Source organism: Rhinocladiella mackenziei (assembly GCF_000835555.1).
Source record: "Rhinocladiella mackenziei CBS 650.93 unplaced genomic scaffold supercont1.4, whole genome shotgun sequence".
In the NCBI taxonomy this organism is placed as follows: Eukaryota; Fungi; Ascomycota; class Eurotiomycetes; order Chaetothyriales; family Herpotrichiellaceae; genus Rhinocladiella; species Rhinocladiella mackenziei.
Window position 1 is genome coordinate 1,304,379 of NW_013550601.1, and position 15,819 is coordinate 1,320,197.

At 48.7% G+C, this 15,819-nt stretch overlaps 6 protein-coding genes across 6 annotated transcripts; 4 read left to right on the forward strand and 2 right to left on the reverse strand.

The window, feature by feature from the left end:
• Nucleotides 1-188: 188 nt before the first annotated feature.
• On the forward strand, nucleotides 189-1,168 carry Z518_05604 (uncharacterized protein; the record flags this gene model as incomplete). Its single annotated transcript, XM_013416416.1, has 5 exons — nucleotides 189-369; nucleotides 430-490; nucleotides 735-785; nucleotides 842-883; nucleotides 925-1,168. The coding sequence occupies 5 exons, from the start codon at nucleotides 189-191 to the stop codon at nucleotides 1,166-1,168; spliced, it is 579 nt and encodes a 192-aa protein (XP_013271870.1).
• A 752-nt stretch (nucleotides 1,169-1,920) lies between these two features.
• On the reverse strand, nucleotides 1,921-3,209 carry Z518_05605 (uncharacterized protein; the record flags this gene model as incomplete). The annotated part of the gene is made up of 2 exons (XM_013416417.1): nucleotides 1,921-1,932; nucleotides 2,007-3,209. The coding sequence occupies 2 exons, from the start codon at nucleotides 3,207-3,209 to the stop codon at nucleotides 1,921-1,923; spliced, it is 1,215 nt and encodes a 404-aa protein (XP_013271871.1).
• Nucleotides 3,210-3,979: 770 nt separating this feature from the next.
• Nucleotides 3,980-4,768, forward strand: Z518_05606 (deoxyribose-phosphate aldolase; the record flags this gene model as incomplete). Its single annotated transcript, XM_013416418.1, has 1 exon — nucleotides 3,980-4,768. One exon carries the CDS (start codon nucleotides 3,980-3,982, stop codon nucleotides 4,766-4,768), a length of 789 nt encoding a protein of 262 aa, XP_013271872.1.
• A 489-nt stretch (nucleotides 4,769-5,257) lies between these two features.
• Z518_05607 (uncharacterized protein) lies at nucleotides 5,258-5,566 on the forward strand (the record flags this gene model as incomplete). The annotated part of the gene is made up of 2 exons (XM_013416419.1): nucleotides 5,258-5,420; nucleotides 5,475-5,566. 2 exons carry the CDS (start codon nucleotides 5,258-5,260, stop codon nucleotides 5,564-5,566), a joined length of 255 nt encoding a protein of 84 aa, XP_013271873.1.
• A 1,404-nt stretch (nucleotides 5,567-6,970) lies between these two features.
• On the reverse strand, nucleotides 6,971-11,487 carry Z518_05608 (uncharacterized protein; the record flags this gene model as incomplete). The annotated part of the gene is made up of 12 exons (XM_013416420.1): nucleotides 6,971-7,162; nucleotides 7,231-7,359; nucleotides 7,413-7,720; nucleotides 7,771-8,052; nucleotides 9,629-9,705; nucleotides 9,778-9,855; nucleotides 9,918-9,990; nucleotides 10,050-10,108; nucleotides 10,172-10,946; nucleotides 11,007-11,208; nucleotides 11,265-11,380; nucleotides 11,436-11,487. The coding sequence occupies 12 exons, from the start codon at nucleotides 11,485-11,487 to the stop codon at nucleotides 6,971-6,973; spliced, it is 2,343 nt and encodes a 780-aa protein (XP_013271874.1).
• Nucleotides 11,488-12,056: 569 nt separating this feature from the next.
• On the forward strand, nucleotides 12,057-15,697 carry Z518_05609 (uncharacterized protein; the record flags this gene model as incomplete). The annotated part of the gene is made up of 6 exons (XM_013416421.1): nucleotides 12,057-12,191; nucleotides 12,248-12,514; nucleotides 12,570-12,720; nucleotides 12,777-13,034; nucleotides 13,088-13,236; nucleotides 14,003-15,697. 6 exons carry the CDS (start codon nucleotides 12,057-12,059, stop codon nucleotides 15,695-15,697), a joined length of 2,655 nt encoding a protein of 884 aa, XP_013271875.1.
• Nucleotides 15,698-15,819: the final 122 nt, after the last annotated feature.

The following is a 15,819-nucleotide window of genomic DNA, read 5'->3' on the forward strand; positions in this document are numbered from 1 at the left end:
ACTGGGCACTTTCCACGGGCCCCTCCGCCAAAAAAAAGAAGTAAGCAAGTAACGTAGTTTGAGAGCATAAATCCAGTTTCTTATCCCTCGAGACCACATCTAGGGTGCTTCAATCATAATCGATGTCAATAAGTAAACCATAGCTGTTATCAATCCTATCTTATGTATATTTCACCATTCCAATCACCATGCCGACTGCAACAAGAACATACGACCTGGGAGTGCAAAAGGTGTCAGCCAATATTCCCGTCGAAGATATGATCTACCTCTTGAAACGAGATGGAGGTGTTTTCATCCAAGGCCTCATAGCAGAAGGGGACGTTGATCAAGCATACGAGGACTGCAGAAAACGAGGCAACTTCTTTTCCAGTAAGTCGACGTTGTCACTAATGGTTTCCTCGATCACATGCTTATATGGTATATCAATAGAGGAGACGCAACGAGCCCCAAGCCTTCTTGCTCTGAGCTCAACATATGCAAAGACACAAAAGTGCGTGATCATTTCTTGACGACACGAAGCTGGTTCTGGTGGGGCGATGAGTGGAAGGAGTCTGTGTCGAGGCTTAATGTCCATTCTTGCATAGCAATGAGAATTGGACCGGGGGGGAAAGGCCCAACCACCTCATCGAGACGACTACATCGGACACAACATCCATACTGAAATCGACTCTTGGGATGACGATCGAGATATGAATCGTGAGAGTGCCGTGAGCCTATTCGTTGCAGGAAACAAGGTTACAAAAAACCAATGGCGGTACGCGATTTATTCCTGGAAGTCATCTGCGGTACGTTTCATGCTCCTCCGTCAACGAGGCTTTGCTAATACTAATGTCTCGCTTAGGGGGAGCTTCCGCAAAACTCCACCAGATGTCAATTTGTGCGAGTATGCCGAGATGGAGAAGGGAGATGCATTTATCATGCTAGCATTCTGCTTCACGGCGGTGGTTACAACCAGACCGAAAATGAGAAGCGTCTGGTGTTCGCTACCTTCGTCACCCGTGGGTATTTGAGACAGGAAGAAAACCAGCTCCTTGCCGCTCCCGCGGAAGTAGCTCGGAAATATCCTCGTGAGATCCAAGAGTACATGGGCTATGAACTGGAGTTGTTGCTTGATGTCTTCTCCAGCTATTCTGAGTGGTTTTCATTTCATGCTTACAAGGGGACTTGAGAAGTTCTAAGGTTGGATACATTATTGACTTCTGGCGGGACTCTTTGACTAGGACGTGTCAAACTTCTTGTGGAGCTGAAATTGAAGGAGTGCTCTGGCTTTCCAAATGAGTATAGGATAGAGCCCATCTATATATCTATGTAGACAGTGTGTGTCAACTCTGTTGCCTGTCAATAGTGATACTGTCGCGAACGATAGGTCACCATCTGTTCATCAGAACGATATTTGTGACTTCATGATTGCCTTTATCTCTTTCTAGACAAGTCGCGGAGGTCGACAGTGTGATTTTGTCATCTTACCTACCCTTATCCAATAAGGATCGTTGTAAACTCCTCGTGAGGCAAGGATGTGAGTTGTTCTTCCTATCGGACGGGATGTATTTTACGTTCTCACTGGCCAAAATTATCGCGGAAGCTCTCTTTTTTCTACTTAGCTCATTGATATTGCTTTGTGGTTCTGTCATCTCGACAGTGATCATAATTCAAGTCTATGCGGAAGACCTTCGTTCAACCATGTCCGAGTATGGACGAGACATTGCACCCTAGAAAATAGTATCAAACTCCTCGAACCTCCCAAGCGAGACCTGCAACATTTCGCATCAGTGCCACTAGAACTGGCCATTCCAAAACCTTTAGAACGTTGATCTAGCGTCGACTTGTTCTGTTTCTGGTTTGACCGAGGAACGTCATTCGATGGGTGGGATTCGAAGAAGTTCGTCGGCTTGAGGGATATCATCATCTTTTCGTTGGGCATCACTGGGAAATCTGTAAACCAAGCTCGGTTAGTATGATGGTTCGATTATGCTACGTGCGGACTGAAAGGCCATCATTGAACTCACCTTCAGGCCTTGTGATATGCGTGACGCCAAATGTATGCCAAAGCACGACATCCTCGTCTTCCACATTCTCATTCCGATTGCCCAGATCGCAAGTCCCGTATCTTCACGGCTTTGGTTCGTAAATTCCCCAGCAGCCCAAAGCTCTTCGTCACCATATTTGGTCACCCATATCGGCTTACTGGCAAAAACACCACGCTTGTAATTGAATGTGTGCTTGCCCATCATCATCATTTGCGATGGTACAGTGTTCAGTTTGTACCCAACCGGCTTACCAGAGGCCGAGTTCACAACGGAGGGATTGATGATCTTGTAAGTCCGAAAGGCTCCAAGATCGATGTCGTAGCCACCTGGCTTCTTGATCGTCGTGGTCTCTACTTTAAACGCGCAGCCGAAGGGATCGAGCGTCGGATCATCGACTACCGGGACGCAATCGTCGTAGATGATACTGTTCTTCTGACCATCCAGAGCAGGGTCGAGGCGAACGTTGAACAGGTGCTGATGATTCACGGCCATGACTCCAGGAACAACGACGCTGCCCCAAGGAGTATGCACTCCTTTTGCCACGGGCATTGTTGAGACTATGCCAGTCGCTCTGACTTCGATGTGTAGATTCGCGGCTTGATCAAGAATAAAGGCAAGGATATATTCGTAGTTGGTAACAGTAGCTGTGCATTGGATGACCAGTTGGCGGTCACGGACCACTGACGACATGCCATTACGGAAATTTGTGTGTTTCCAACCAATGCCTTGATCGACTTCGTGCATGCAGACAACACTAGGCATGAGAACGGCTTTACCGTCGCTGGAAGTGCGGTAGCCGTCGAAGTAGCGGATATGCCCGAGACAATCACAGCCGAAAGTCAATGTGTTTGATGTCAAGCCAAAGCCGGAATCTCCCAGGTCGAATGTCTGCTTCCGGTGGAAAGGGGTGCGCGGATCGCCATAAGGCACTGTCATTTCGCTCATGGAGACGCGATAGAACAAGGATCGGTTGTCGTAGAACACATTATGAAGGACTGGGCCTTCGCGGACATTCCATCCAAGTTGAAAATTCCATTTCTGCCAGGTAATGTTTCGGCATCGCACGGTGAACGAGGCTCCGTCCGGCTGAACCTTGCAACTCGGGAAGTTCCTCAATGCTTTCGACCTGATTTTGTAAGAGGTTGACACGAGCTTTTCCGAGGTGATGTGATCCATTGGCATGACAGTTTATCCTCGCTTTTCGGTCTAAGGATTTTGATCGGTCATTCAGAGATGCGAGACCCGATGCTTTCGGTGCTTCGATCAGGTCGATCGTCTTAAAATGGATCTTGGAAGTCTGCAGCCGCTGCCGAAGAATGTTGGCCGCACGAGCGATCTCAGCAGCTGTTATCGGATCGAGAGGGTGGGCGTAAGAAGCTATGATTGTCATGTGACCTCTGCAAATCTTCTCTTGGTCGGTAGCAACATCGAGAAGCTGTCGGTTCTGAGTCTAGATATAGTATCAGACACGGGAGCCTCATGAAGCATGACTAGGCCGTCACACCACACGTCTGAAGATGTGCCATGATACAGCCGAATCAGTGTCTTGCATGATCAACCGTTGTCGCTGTGAGGCTCCTTGCCAAAGACCAAATAGAAGTAATAAAGAGCTGAGAAAATTGCCGAATTTGGAAATTGCATGTTGAATGATGTTTCTATTTCGAATGCCGCGACTCACCACGTCTCGACCAAATCAATTTAGGTTCGGAGGTAGCAAAATTGGCGGGTTTGATTTGGAAAAGGATATCGGAACGAGCGGATGAGGCTTGCTGGGCGGGCCCGATACCGCAAATGGCAGTTTCACCAGGAAGAGCCCTCGCCGTCGCAAGGAATTGTGCTGCTCAACGAGTGCAATTGACAGTTTCCTTTCATCGCAATACAGATGAAGATAGAAAAGAAATCCCCGCCACCACATTTGCGGCATCAGGATAGTCGAGATCATCAGGAGCAATATGGCAAGCCCCAGCAAGATCACCGTCACATTGACGCAGATATCGAAATTGATCGATCATTCGCTCCTTCATCCAACAATGACCGATCAAGAAATTCAAGCAGGCCTAGAGATCGCCCGCCAGTATAACACCGCCACAGCCTGCGTGAAGCCATACTCCATCCCACACGCAAAAAAAGTGCTTCAGGGGAGCGACGTCGCCGTATGTCCCGTCATTGGCTTCCCGGCGGGCAATAGCACCACCGAAGTAAAAGTGTTTGAGGCAGAGAAGGCCGTGGAAGCGGGTGGTATCGAGATCGATATGGTCGTGAATATTGGCAAAGTCCTTGGTGGCGATTGGGACTATGTGACCGAAGAAATTCGCGCTATCAACGACGTAATCACGAGAAGGGGGGCCATTCTCAAGGTCATCTTCGAGAACGACTATCTCCAGGACGAGCATATAATCCGCCTTTGCCAGATCTGTTCCGATTTGGACGTTTCATTCGTCAAGACTTCCACTGGATACGGATTTGTCAAGCAGCCGAACGGAATGTATACATACAAGGGCGCCACGGTTCCGCATTTGAAGATGATGCAAAAGTATTGCAAGCCCAGCGTCCAAATTAAGGCTGCTGGTGGCGTTCGAACCCTCGATGACTTGCTCTATGTGATGTCGATTGGTGTCACCAGGATAGGAGCGACGGCTACGGTTGCAATCATAGAGGAAGCAAAGAAACGGGGCATCGGAGAAACACCAGTGGAGATCGAGGTGAAGCCAATGGCAGCGACGAATGGCACAACATATTGAGCGAAGGGCAGACAGTGCAACATGACAAAGCTGGCTGTATGCTTGGTTCTTGCACATGAACGTGCAGTCGCAAGAAAGAGGATTGATTGACATAAAGGAATATATAATAGTGCATGAATTATGTTCTCTCTGTTTCGGATCATACGCACGCTATAGATAATGTTCAATAAGTTTGACAAAATATATCTAGCTCATTCTCTACCGACGCTCGTTGTGATTCCTTCGATATGACTATTCTATCCAAAGACAAAAAAAAAAAATGCATCGTGGTGTGCGAGTTAACTATCAGCTCAATCGTCATCAACCCATCCTCTCCAGTGTAGTGAACAGTGTTTTCTCCATAAGCAGAGGCGGCAGAGCTTCGACCTTTTTTACAACTCTCGTTGGATTTCCAACGGCGACACTCCAGGCCGGAATATCCTTAGTCACAACACTTCCAGCCCCAACGGTAGTACCTTCGCCAATGGTAACTCCAGGCAAAATGACACAATGGCCGCCGATCCAACGGTCATCACCGATGACAATCGGACGAGCATACTCGACATTGTCGCGACGACTTTGGACATCGGTTTCGTGAGTTGCGGTAAAGATGCTTACGTTTGGTCCAAACATGACTCGATTTCCAATAGTCACCGGCGAGCAGTCGAGGATGGTGAGGTTGAAATTGGAATATATACGGTCGCCAAGTTTGACATTATATCCATAGTCCAGGTAAACGGGAGGTTCCAGATACCGGAGATCGTCTTCTCGTCCTCCTCACTTGAGGGAACATTCCCGTTCAGAGTTTTGGCGATCTGAATTATTTCGTTATTTTTTGAAGTCGCCGCCATTGGGGATGTTTTCGCAATAACTGAGTAAAAATGAAAGACTTCAATAGAAACTAATCGACACGCGATTTGGAGGTGCAACCCGTTGGTAGAAAACAGAGCATTCAATACGTCTCAAGTAAATTCTTCGGTTACTTGGCCATGAAGCAGAATATGCCGCATTATAAGGGTCTCTGGTACTTTCCTTCTGTATAAAAAGGTCCTCTTCTAAGAGTGATTGTGCGTCGCAGGCTTCTTCTCTTCTAACGCCGCAGTGTGCTCCTTGAGCCTGTGAATAAATTGACCGGCACATACCCTGCTTGACGCGATGCCTCTTGTTAGTAGTGCGAGCTTGATCAACGCAGTCGGCATTTTTGAGTCTTGTGCCTGCAGCTCACAGAGAAGGAGGACCGAGCATCTGCTCAAGAGTCTCCGGATTGATGGACAGTCGCTAACAGCGACAATAGGACATAGCTAAGTCATGGTTGGGAAGCATTCATCACCCAAGCCAGATACGTTTGCGTCATACCTCCTGAGAGCTCCGCCGCACTTGGTCCTCTCGTAGATCAGAACGCCGCCCCGAAAACACGCTTCTATACAGTCCAGAGGAGAGGAGCGCAGTTTGCCTCGGATGACCGATTCAATCCGAAGCCAGAGCGCAGTCCCTTAAAATACCCATGGACTAAGCATCGGTGCTTTTTGTGGAAGACAAAGAGATCGAGGCCGTTCATCCTATTTTTGGCAAGCTAGATAGGACTAAGGGGTGACAAGAGCCTCGAGACTGTATAGTGGAGTTCAGCTGGCGGCATGAGTGGAAGTTTGAGATCTCCGAAACTGGATAGGCTACCAGTTCGACATTAGAAAAACAGATAATCATGCTGTCTTCGGAGCGAAGTAGAACACGCCTATGAACGAAATGTCAGCATCGTAACGCGTCGTGAGAAAGTTGGATCGGTCCTACATATTCCATCCAAGGTATATTGGCGGGCCCGCTTTTGGATTGAGTGGTCTTAGCTCGTTCGCTCCAAACCGTGTTAAGTATCTGCATCACCGTTGGTTTGGTGAATTTGGTGTTTCGTTTGATTTTGGCGATACATAGCTTTACATAATGTTGTTGGTGACGTGAGGTGGTATCTGCTCCTGCCATGAAAAGGGGAAACAGGAAACGTTTGTACAGTGTAGATGACCTGGGAACCTGGGCACACGCTCCAAGGATGCTGTTGATGGATTCCTTGATTCTGGGTTCTGAGCATGGCGTTTGAAAAGTGTCTGGAAATCTCAAAACTCGTAAGATGCAGGCATGTCGATATGCATCGGCCAGTAACTTCCATTCGGGATCAGAAGTCGGGTAGAGATTTGATTCAGATCCCAATCCCGCAAAAAGCCCTCGGCTTCTTTAAGAGTCTTGAAAATTGTTCACGCTTAACTTTTTCACGAGGTATGACTTTCCGGCTTCCAGGGCCGCGCCGATGCGTTGAAAAAGTCCTGCCGGACAACCCACAATGGTCTCGAGACTGAAGTCATCGGCATCAAAAACGTATTGGCGAACGTCATTAGTTAATGCCGACTTCTCGGCCCCGCTGAAGCCCTCTCAGGGTGTCCAACCTGATCAGAGTGAGCAAGCTCCGCTTCTGAAGATTGTCTGGGGCCAAATACCATGAAAGCGCAGCCAACAAGAAGTCTTTGAATGGAGTATGACCAGTCGGTCTGGCAACAATTCGGGAACAAAAGGAAGACAACGCCGTTGAGATGGGTGCCATGCAATGACTTTCCGGACTCGCAGATCTGGCCATGTCAGCAATCGTGATTGGTCACTGGATGGATAGAGATCGACTTACATCGTGTAGGACGAGAATGAGAACCATGGCCAAGGTCAATTCTTCTTCAGCATCATTCAAGCCAAAGTATTCTTCTTTTAGAAGTAGTGCGCCCAGGGATTGGATGGCTTGAACCTCATGCTCGATGGCGGTTGTCAGCATTGTCTGGTTATTATCAATTTCTGAGGTACCCATGTGACAAGCGGCAAGGCTGAGGGTGGCATGAAGAAGACCGACATGTTGGTAGGAAAGCGGAAGAATATAGATGCGGATGGGACTGGGATGGATCGATGTGAACGTGCTGAGAATCTCACATAATGCGACGTCAACTAGTTGCTGTTAGCCGGGCGGACAGATTCCCCGTGATGCTGTGGCGTACAATGAGTTAAGTATTCTTCAGTTCGCTGTTGAGATAAGATGTCATCAAGTTGATTCGACTGGTTCGGGGAACTGAACGGAGAGCTGATCGGAATTTGGGCTGAATCGTTTGGCGTCCAGGACGGATCTGACGGAGTAGTTATTGCTCGACTGCTTTCTGGAGAAGATATGGGAGACAGCCCGCTCGGTCGCGGTTGAAAATGTTTGGTTCCAGTAGTGGCAGATTCGCGTCGGGTGATGCATGTATCAACCGCTCGGGACTTTGCCCGAGGCTTTTTAGGGTCTGATAGCTGATTGTAGAGCTTGAATTAAGTGGGATAGCCTTCACAGACCAGGCCTTTATCCAAGCACTTCTTGCAGTGTGGTCGTGTTCGGTCACACCTTCGACATTTTTTGCGACACGTACCACAAGTGGGATCTCATTCAATGAGCGGATGTCTCATAAAGGTCCAGAGGGAGAACCATAGGGCTTACCAGCTCGGTTACGCGCGAATTGGGGTGCCATGACTCAGACGAGAATGTTCGCAACGTGCGTCACAGATGGCAGGGCCTGCATGCCGTGTCTCTTCAGGACAGGAGCCGTCGAGGATGAATCAGTTCAACGAGTGTAGAAATGCGCAAAGTTTACTGTAGATACTAATTGTGGGCCGAGGAGCGCAGTCATGGTGAAGCCGATTTTGCAAACGACTGTACTATTTCCGATGTATCTGGAAGGGACTTTTACCTCCTCTTTTCCGAAAACGAGAACAATGGGAGCAGACATGTTGAACAGTAGCCAGCGCTCCGTTATTGGAAAAGGAGGAGGAATAGGAGTAGAAAAGGGGCCAACGAAACGAGTATAAACTGGCAATCCGCCGGTTCAGTTGCAAAACAGAGAGAGCACACTCGTTCAATTCAAGTTGTACAAGAAGTTTGACAAGATACTTCTCAGTGCTTCCCATGCTTCTACTCATATTCGGCGAGATCGATCATGGAGACCCAAGATGAGGTGTGGGAAACACAAGAAACAAGTCCACGACTCAAACCAGATCTCTGATGGACAAGTCACGTGGAGTGAGATGCCCGAGGATGATGCCCAGCGGTGGGCAGACGGACGGTGGCTTACAGACACTTACTCGCGCAATGGGGATCCTTAAGGGAACCCCGTCATCCAAATTGTTTAAGATAAAACACGACAGTGGAGCAGTGGAGTCACAATATAAAGAGCACATCAGCACTTTTGCTCAATTATGCTTGTGGCAAGGCTGTCTCCACTAAATTTGGCCCCTTCCGGGGTGACCAGCTGTCAGCCGATTGAAGAACTAATACTAATGAGTGTGTTTGACAACGGTTATGTTAACGAGATCAGTGTGGTACATCAGACAGTTGATGGTGCCAAATAGTTCTGCTATCACGTATGGCCTGTCGAAAGGATGAAGAAATGACAGCAATCGTATGGAGATCGAACACACGGCAACTCCCTTTTTCCTAAGATAGGAGCTAAGGACAACTACTCCCCTCAAAGAGGGGCAGCATGGTACGTGTGGGAGCATAGGACTTTGACATTGGACTACTTCTACCACAGTTAAGACCCTCTCAGGCTCTCACCTTTATTGAGAGTTATACATCTTGCCAGGCGCCCAAAGTACTTGCTATCGCTGCATGAAACTTTCATCTTCTTGCTCCATTTGCCCCCCAGGTATAGAAAAAGCCTCCAAGTACATCAGCTCACAATATTTTGTCATGGGCTTACTCCTTGCGAATCGTTTGTTGGTTGTTCGGTTGGAGATCTTTCAGTCTTATAACCTGAATTGTTTCCCATTTCAGTCATCAAGACAGGTATCTATTTCGAAAGAAAAGAGGGAGCAAGTAGGACTTACATTTCCATGCACTCATTGGTATTCCTGCGGCATACATCTCATCAATCTCCGCCATGGTCCTTCCTCTCGTCTCGGGGCTTTTGATAACTCATGTCAGCGCAACAAACTTTATGAAATTCCCAAACGCGACAGGTCTTTGCATGACTTACAGATAGAAGTATGTCAGCGTTATTGTGATCAATTGACACCCGGCAAATATCAGGGCAGCCTTGGCTCCGAGGTTGCCACTATGTCCAAGAATCAGTTCGCGCTCTAATAGTCGGGAGATGAGGCTTGTAGTTCGACTAACGCATCAGGGTTTGTTATTTGAGGGACCGCAAAAGTGGTAGCGGTGGCAGTGACCATTCCCCAGAGGGAGGTATCTTCCATTGAGTTAGCCCAACGTGAAGGGGATGATGGTTTTAACTTGTTTTCCACTTACAAGCTGCTGTTGGTTCTCGTAGCTTTGCAGGTGGAATTTCGGCATATACGAGATAGCAGCTAACGTATCGTAAGCCAACAGGACAAGAACATGGTTGAAGTGAGGGAAATATCCTCACTAACATGGATTGAAAAGATGCCGCATTAATAAATGAAAAGATAATGAAGAGTGCCGCTATGGCCTGAGAACGAGCTGGTGATTCAAGGCCAGCACAGGCAAGACCGCCCGCTGCGACGTCCAAGAAGAATAATATCGTGAATCCTACAAGGCAGGTGGGGCGTCGACCCAGTCGGTCCATCAAGTATGGACCAACGACCATTCCTAGGAACTGGACCATGAAGATCAAGATTGTGATCCTGAACGGATCGCTCACTCCGCTTTGAACCAAGATGACGGTCGAGTATTGAAGTGTCAATACCTGCCCCCCTATTTGGCTCAGGCAGATGTACATACTCGTCGTCAGGGTGCGCTTGAGGTTTTGACGACGGAGGATGTACCACCACTTCAGGTCGGCCCTTTGACTCTGATTGGAGGTAATTGCTTGGATGAGTGAAGATATCTCCGCCTCGACAAGCTCGTGGTTATTCTTCCGTAAAGAGAGGAGAACTCGCCTAGCATTTTCCACGTCACCGCGGAGAACCAGCCAGGTCGGTGATTCCACGAGGAAACAAGACGTCAGGAAGAATAGGGCGGGTAAACAGGCTTGGAGTGTTAGAGGGATCTTGTATTGCCAGTCGCTCTGAACTCGCTGAGAGCCCCATACGGTGACTGTTCCCAAGACAGCAACACCGGCCATGTAACACGTTAGCACTCCGACGGCTCGGCCTCGGAGATGGGGAGGGACGAGGTCGGCGAGATAAATTGGGCAAACACACATGAGGATGGCCACACCGAAATCTGAGAACTTGGTCAGCCCGTGCTTGTTTTCAGTACCGACTGGGGGAAAGGGAATCTAACAGTTCCAAGTACGTCCAAAGACCAGAGCTCCAATGTTGGGAGCGAAAAGTTGTAAGACGGATCCCGGGACACAACAAAGAGTATAAGCGACTAAACAGGTATACTTCCTACCAATCTTTCTTTGTAATGGCAGGCCGGCCAACAGGCCTCCAAGTGCCGAACCCACCAATGGCACAGAGAAAATCAGGCTCAGGTTATTGGCCTGCGGATTTGTAAGACGGCTTTGCGCTCGGGATGTGGAATAGAAAGACCTCATACCGTGAATGCTTCTCCGTGTCCTTGGTACTTTTGGACAAAGTGTGGAAGGGAAACCAGCGGCGCGGCAAACGCGTTATCGTAACCAAACAGCCCACTGCCGAGCCCGACGACAAGTACTATACATTGTGAGGATGGTCAGTATGGGGTCCTTGAAGAGGAGGCAAGATTGACTCGCTGTTGAAGATGACTCTCCAGTTCCACCAATTTTTGGGAATGTGCACATCTTGGACTGGAACAGTTTCGCAATCTGGCTTAATGTGCTCAATGTGACCTGTGAGTTGCTTCGACATCATCGTCTCAAATCTTGCCAGCATCAAGAGTCGAAATTTGGAGCATTCGTGTTGGTGAAAATCGCTTCGTCTTTAGTCGGCGAGCAAACACTTACCCGCGCAATAAAGTGATGCGAGGCCCCTCCACGATGTTATATACTTGGTCTCCAACCATGGGGGCAGAAGCAAACCAAATGTCCAGAAATATGTGATAATCTGTGCGGCGAACAAACGGACGATGAGATCGCGGGGTACAATGGCGCTTGTCCCCCAGCGCGGCCCGCATTTTCCGGATTGGGAAATGTGAGGCCGCTGATGACCAAAAAGCGGGCCGAAAGTGGGACAGGACAACATCGTTCAACGTTCTTTTGCAGGCTATTTTGATGATATTGTGGCTGTTTGAAGTCCAGGATATTTGTCGGTACAAGAGCACTGATCGCTTTTGTCTTCGCACGTCTACCTAGGAGAGTATATGTGTACTGATTGCCAATTTCATGGGATAGACTTGAAATTTCTGTGCGAGATGGACAGTTACTCGCTAGACAATCGGGCATGCCGCAGTCCTCGAACTCGAGGAACCTCAGCTATTCGAGAATACTTCGGGCTTACAGGATATGGAACCAATATGATCGAATGCGCGGACGATAATTTTTTCGAGGTACCTCCGTCCGGCCATATATTTTCAAGATCCGACCAAACTGACACACCTGTGAGGAATTGGGTCGCTTGAACATCAATTGGAACAAAATACCACCAGGGACAGATGTTGAGCGGATGCGACATTGGATTTCAACTGATTATACCGCGATACCCAAGACGAGTTTCCTCCATCGACATATACGAGAGCGGGTTCCAATTGAACAGCAGGACGTTAAGGTCTGCTACGGAGAGACATTCGACTTCACCATGCGTATCTACACGCCCCTTCGCGGTCGGTGCCAGCCTCGACCGGCTGTGATAATGTACCATGGAGGAGGATGGGTACGTTTCTCTGTTCGGGTTTTCCGTAGTCCGAGGCTGATCACTTTACAACAAGATTCATGGGGATGCGACAAGCGATGAGGACTTTGCTCTTCTCTTCGCTAGTGAGCTTGATGCCCTCATTGTCAGCGTTAATTATAGTTTGGCTCCCGAGAATCCATATCCCAGGCCGCATGAGGATTGTTACGAAGCACTTAACTGGGTCAGTCGTGGTGTTCCTCCTCATTGTGCATGTTTGATGAGTTGACTTCTGGTCAGACAGTGAGTAACGCTGAACGACTTGGGATCAACCCAGCGAGAATTGCCCTCTGGGGATGTTCAGCAGGCGCAAACCTTGCGGCGGGAGTTGCTCTCCGCGATAGCGAAGAGCACGCGCCTACACGTATCAGACAAATTCACCTTGTTGTTCCCGCCACCTGCTCTCCGGAGGTTCACGAAGGACCTCTCAAGAAAGTGTACGAAGCCCAAGAGGGGGTCGCCAAGTGGGAACTCTCTCTCGGAGATGTCGCTACCCTCATGAGTGAGTGTCATTGACTTGAAACGTTAAGGTACGATGGAAATAATTCGCCATAGGATACTATGCTCCTCAAAATCTCACTCATCCTTTTGTATCTCCCATGCACTCGCATCCCTCTGCGAACCATCCTGCTACTCATATCACTGTCGCTGGTCTCGATGTGTTACGGGACCAGGGCATAGCGTATGCTCTTCATCTTCGAAATGTAGGAGTTTCAGTACAGTTGGAAGTCCTTCCGGGAGTTCCTCATGGATTCACTTGGGCAAAGAATTCCCAGTGTACAAGGCAATGGACACAGAATCAGATTCGATGGTTGAACCTGGCTTTGCACACAGACTTCTAGCGAGACTCCAGAACACACAATTTAGCTTTCATTGGGCTGCCTTCCCCTTTGATTCTGATGGACACGACCCATGATGGATTGAAATTTTCATCTCAGAAGTTACTCGTCTTTTCTTGTTGTAGAGTATAAGTGACCCTAGGCGAACACGTCGAGGGATCCCCACATTTGAAGACGGCGAAGATTATATGGTAGTACATGGCAAAAGGATTTGAGAAATCGGGGCTACTGAGAGCGCTCTTCACCGGGAGCAATGCAGTAAGCCGAATCCCTCTGTAGATAGACTACGAAACAATTTGGGGATGAACCAGGTAGGGCGACGAATACGAGGGAGTCTTGAGGGGCTAACGATCACCAAGTCCCATCGTCTCCGCGACACAAAATTGCCCAGAACTCGGGGTTCAGGACGCTCCCCCACGAATCTTTCCCCCAACGCCAAAGTCCTCAGAAGTTTCACTCCTGCTCATGAATCCCATCTTTTCACTCTTGGAACAGAGATGTACTCAATCCTCCCACTAGGTCAACGACGTCTAAGCAAGGCCCGTCATCAGGCTTGTAATGCATGCCGGAGCCGAAAAATTCGGGTACGGATATCAGTCGGAGTTTGTGGTCAGAGACTGACAATACACAGTGTTTCAATGCCCCCCAAATAAGCCCTCAGTCGGGATCGAATTACCATGCACCTTGCTCCAGGTGCGCTCGTCTTGGGAAACCATGCATATACGAGAAGGCGCATCGCAGCAATATTCAGAGCTCCAGACAAGACAGTGTTCATTCAATAGATGTCCACGATGAGTTGCGAGAAACCTCTTCGACTTTCCAAGATGATCACATCATAAGCCAGGAAGCAAATCGACAGCATTGCGAAAATGAGTTTTCATCCACCAATTCCGTCGGTCTTGAAAATTTGTTTGATATTGTTGCTGATGAACCGGTCAATTGGCTGGAGCCCCGTCTGGAGGCTGAACAGTCCATCAACGATGGGCTGGATTGGCCATCGATTATCGACTTCTCTCTCGAGATGACAGGCAATAACACCATGCAGAGTATTACTCCATCAGTCATGCCCTCCACATCTTTGCACCAGAAATACGGCCACGACGTGGAAAAATTTCTTCAAGATACCTACGTAATCCTCCCAGTAGTGGATAAAGGACAGCTCTGGGATCAAATTCTGACAAACGGCACTGATCATGGCCTGAGGACTCTCCTGGAAGCGATTCGGATGGTGAACCTTGGAACCCTCTTCAGGAAAACCCCCAAGAAGGAGACAGAAGACGCTCTGGTCGCTCAGGTCAAACATGTGGAGACGTTACGATCCGAGGAAGACTTTAGCGAATCTCCAAATCTTGACACGGTTGCAGTGTCTCTCTTTTTGTTCTGTATGTACAACGTGCTGTGGCGTCATAACCGAGCATTTCTTTACCTAGGAGAGGCTTGCGACCTGTTCGGCTTGGTCTCTCAGAATCTTGAAGAAGATGGAGCCTCGGACATTCGTCTGCTTCGCCGTCTAGCGAGACTTGACCTAGTCCTGTTCAACACCGAAGTGGCCACATACTCACTCTACTCCAAAGCCTCACATAGACGCCGAAAGCGGGCATGTGAAAGTGGTGCTGCTCTGATTCGGGGCGACCGTGGCGAGGATACGCTTGAACGGGTGGCAGACGATCTCCTTCTTCACCTTACAGAAATCCACGAGATTTCTAATTCAGATCTTGATGTCACTCGCAACAACCAAGATGATCACGATGGTTACGAACCGATCGACCTTTCCTGCTTTGCCGAAGAGCAAAGCTCCCCCTCGATTCGAATGCAGACCGCGGACGTCATTATTTCTGACCACTGGCGCGCATTGGAAAGCCTTGTCACTGAAACGGATAACGTCTCAACAAGCGCCGTTATTCCGTTGATTTCTCTGCGGGAGGCTTCTCGAAGATTGACAGAAATGGTCTGTCACAGAGCTTCAGCAACTCTGGCTTGTATCTGCGCTCTAGATGAGGGCAGTCTCCGAGTCATCGGCCTCGGGAAGCTTACCAGCATAGTTAAGAGTATTAAACATCTGACTATGGAGCGTAGGAGGCGGGCTGAGCCCACCCAATGCAAGAACTTAATGAGTGGACTGGTATTGACCATAGCCAAAGCCGACTACGAGCGGAACTTTGTGGCGGAACTTTCCGGTTGTATTGACCTCATCAAAAGTACCGGCTTGTACTCGGGCCCTCGGTTCGTATCTCGAAAGGGCAGAGGCCTGGCGAAGCACGACGAAAATTCAGATACCGGTCACAGATATCCCATGTCCCTTGGGAGCGATGTGGTCGAAGGATAGTTGACCTAGCAGATGGGTGTGAAAGGGTGTGTCTGTTATCCATGGAAATAAATCGTCCATCCTATCTGTCTGTATAACTCACAGTTGCTCATAATTCGGCTTGCAATTTTGGTTTACGCTAT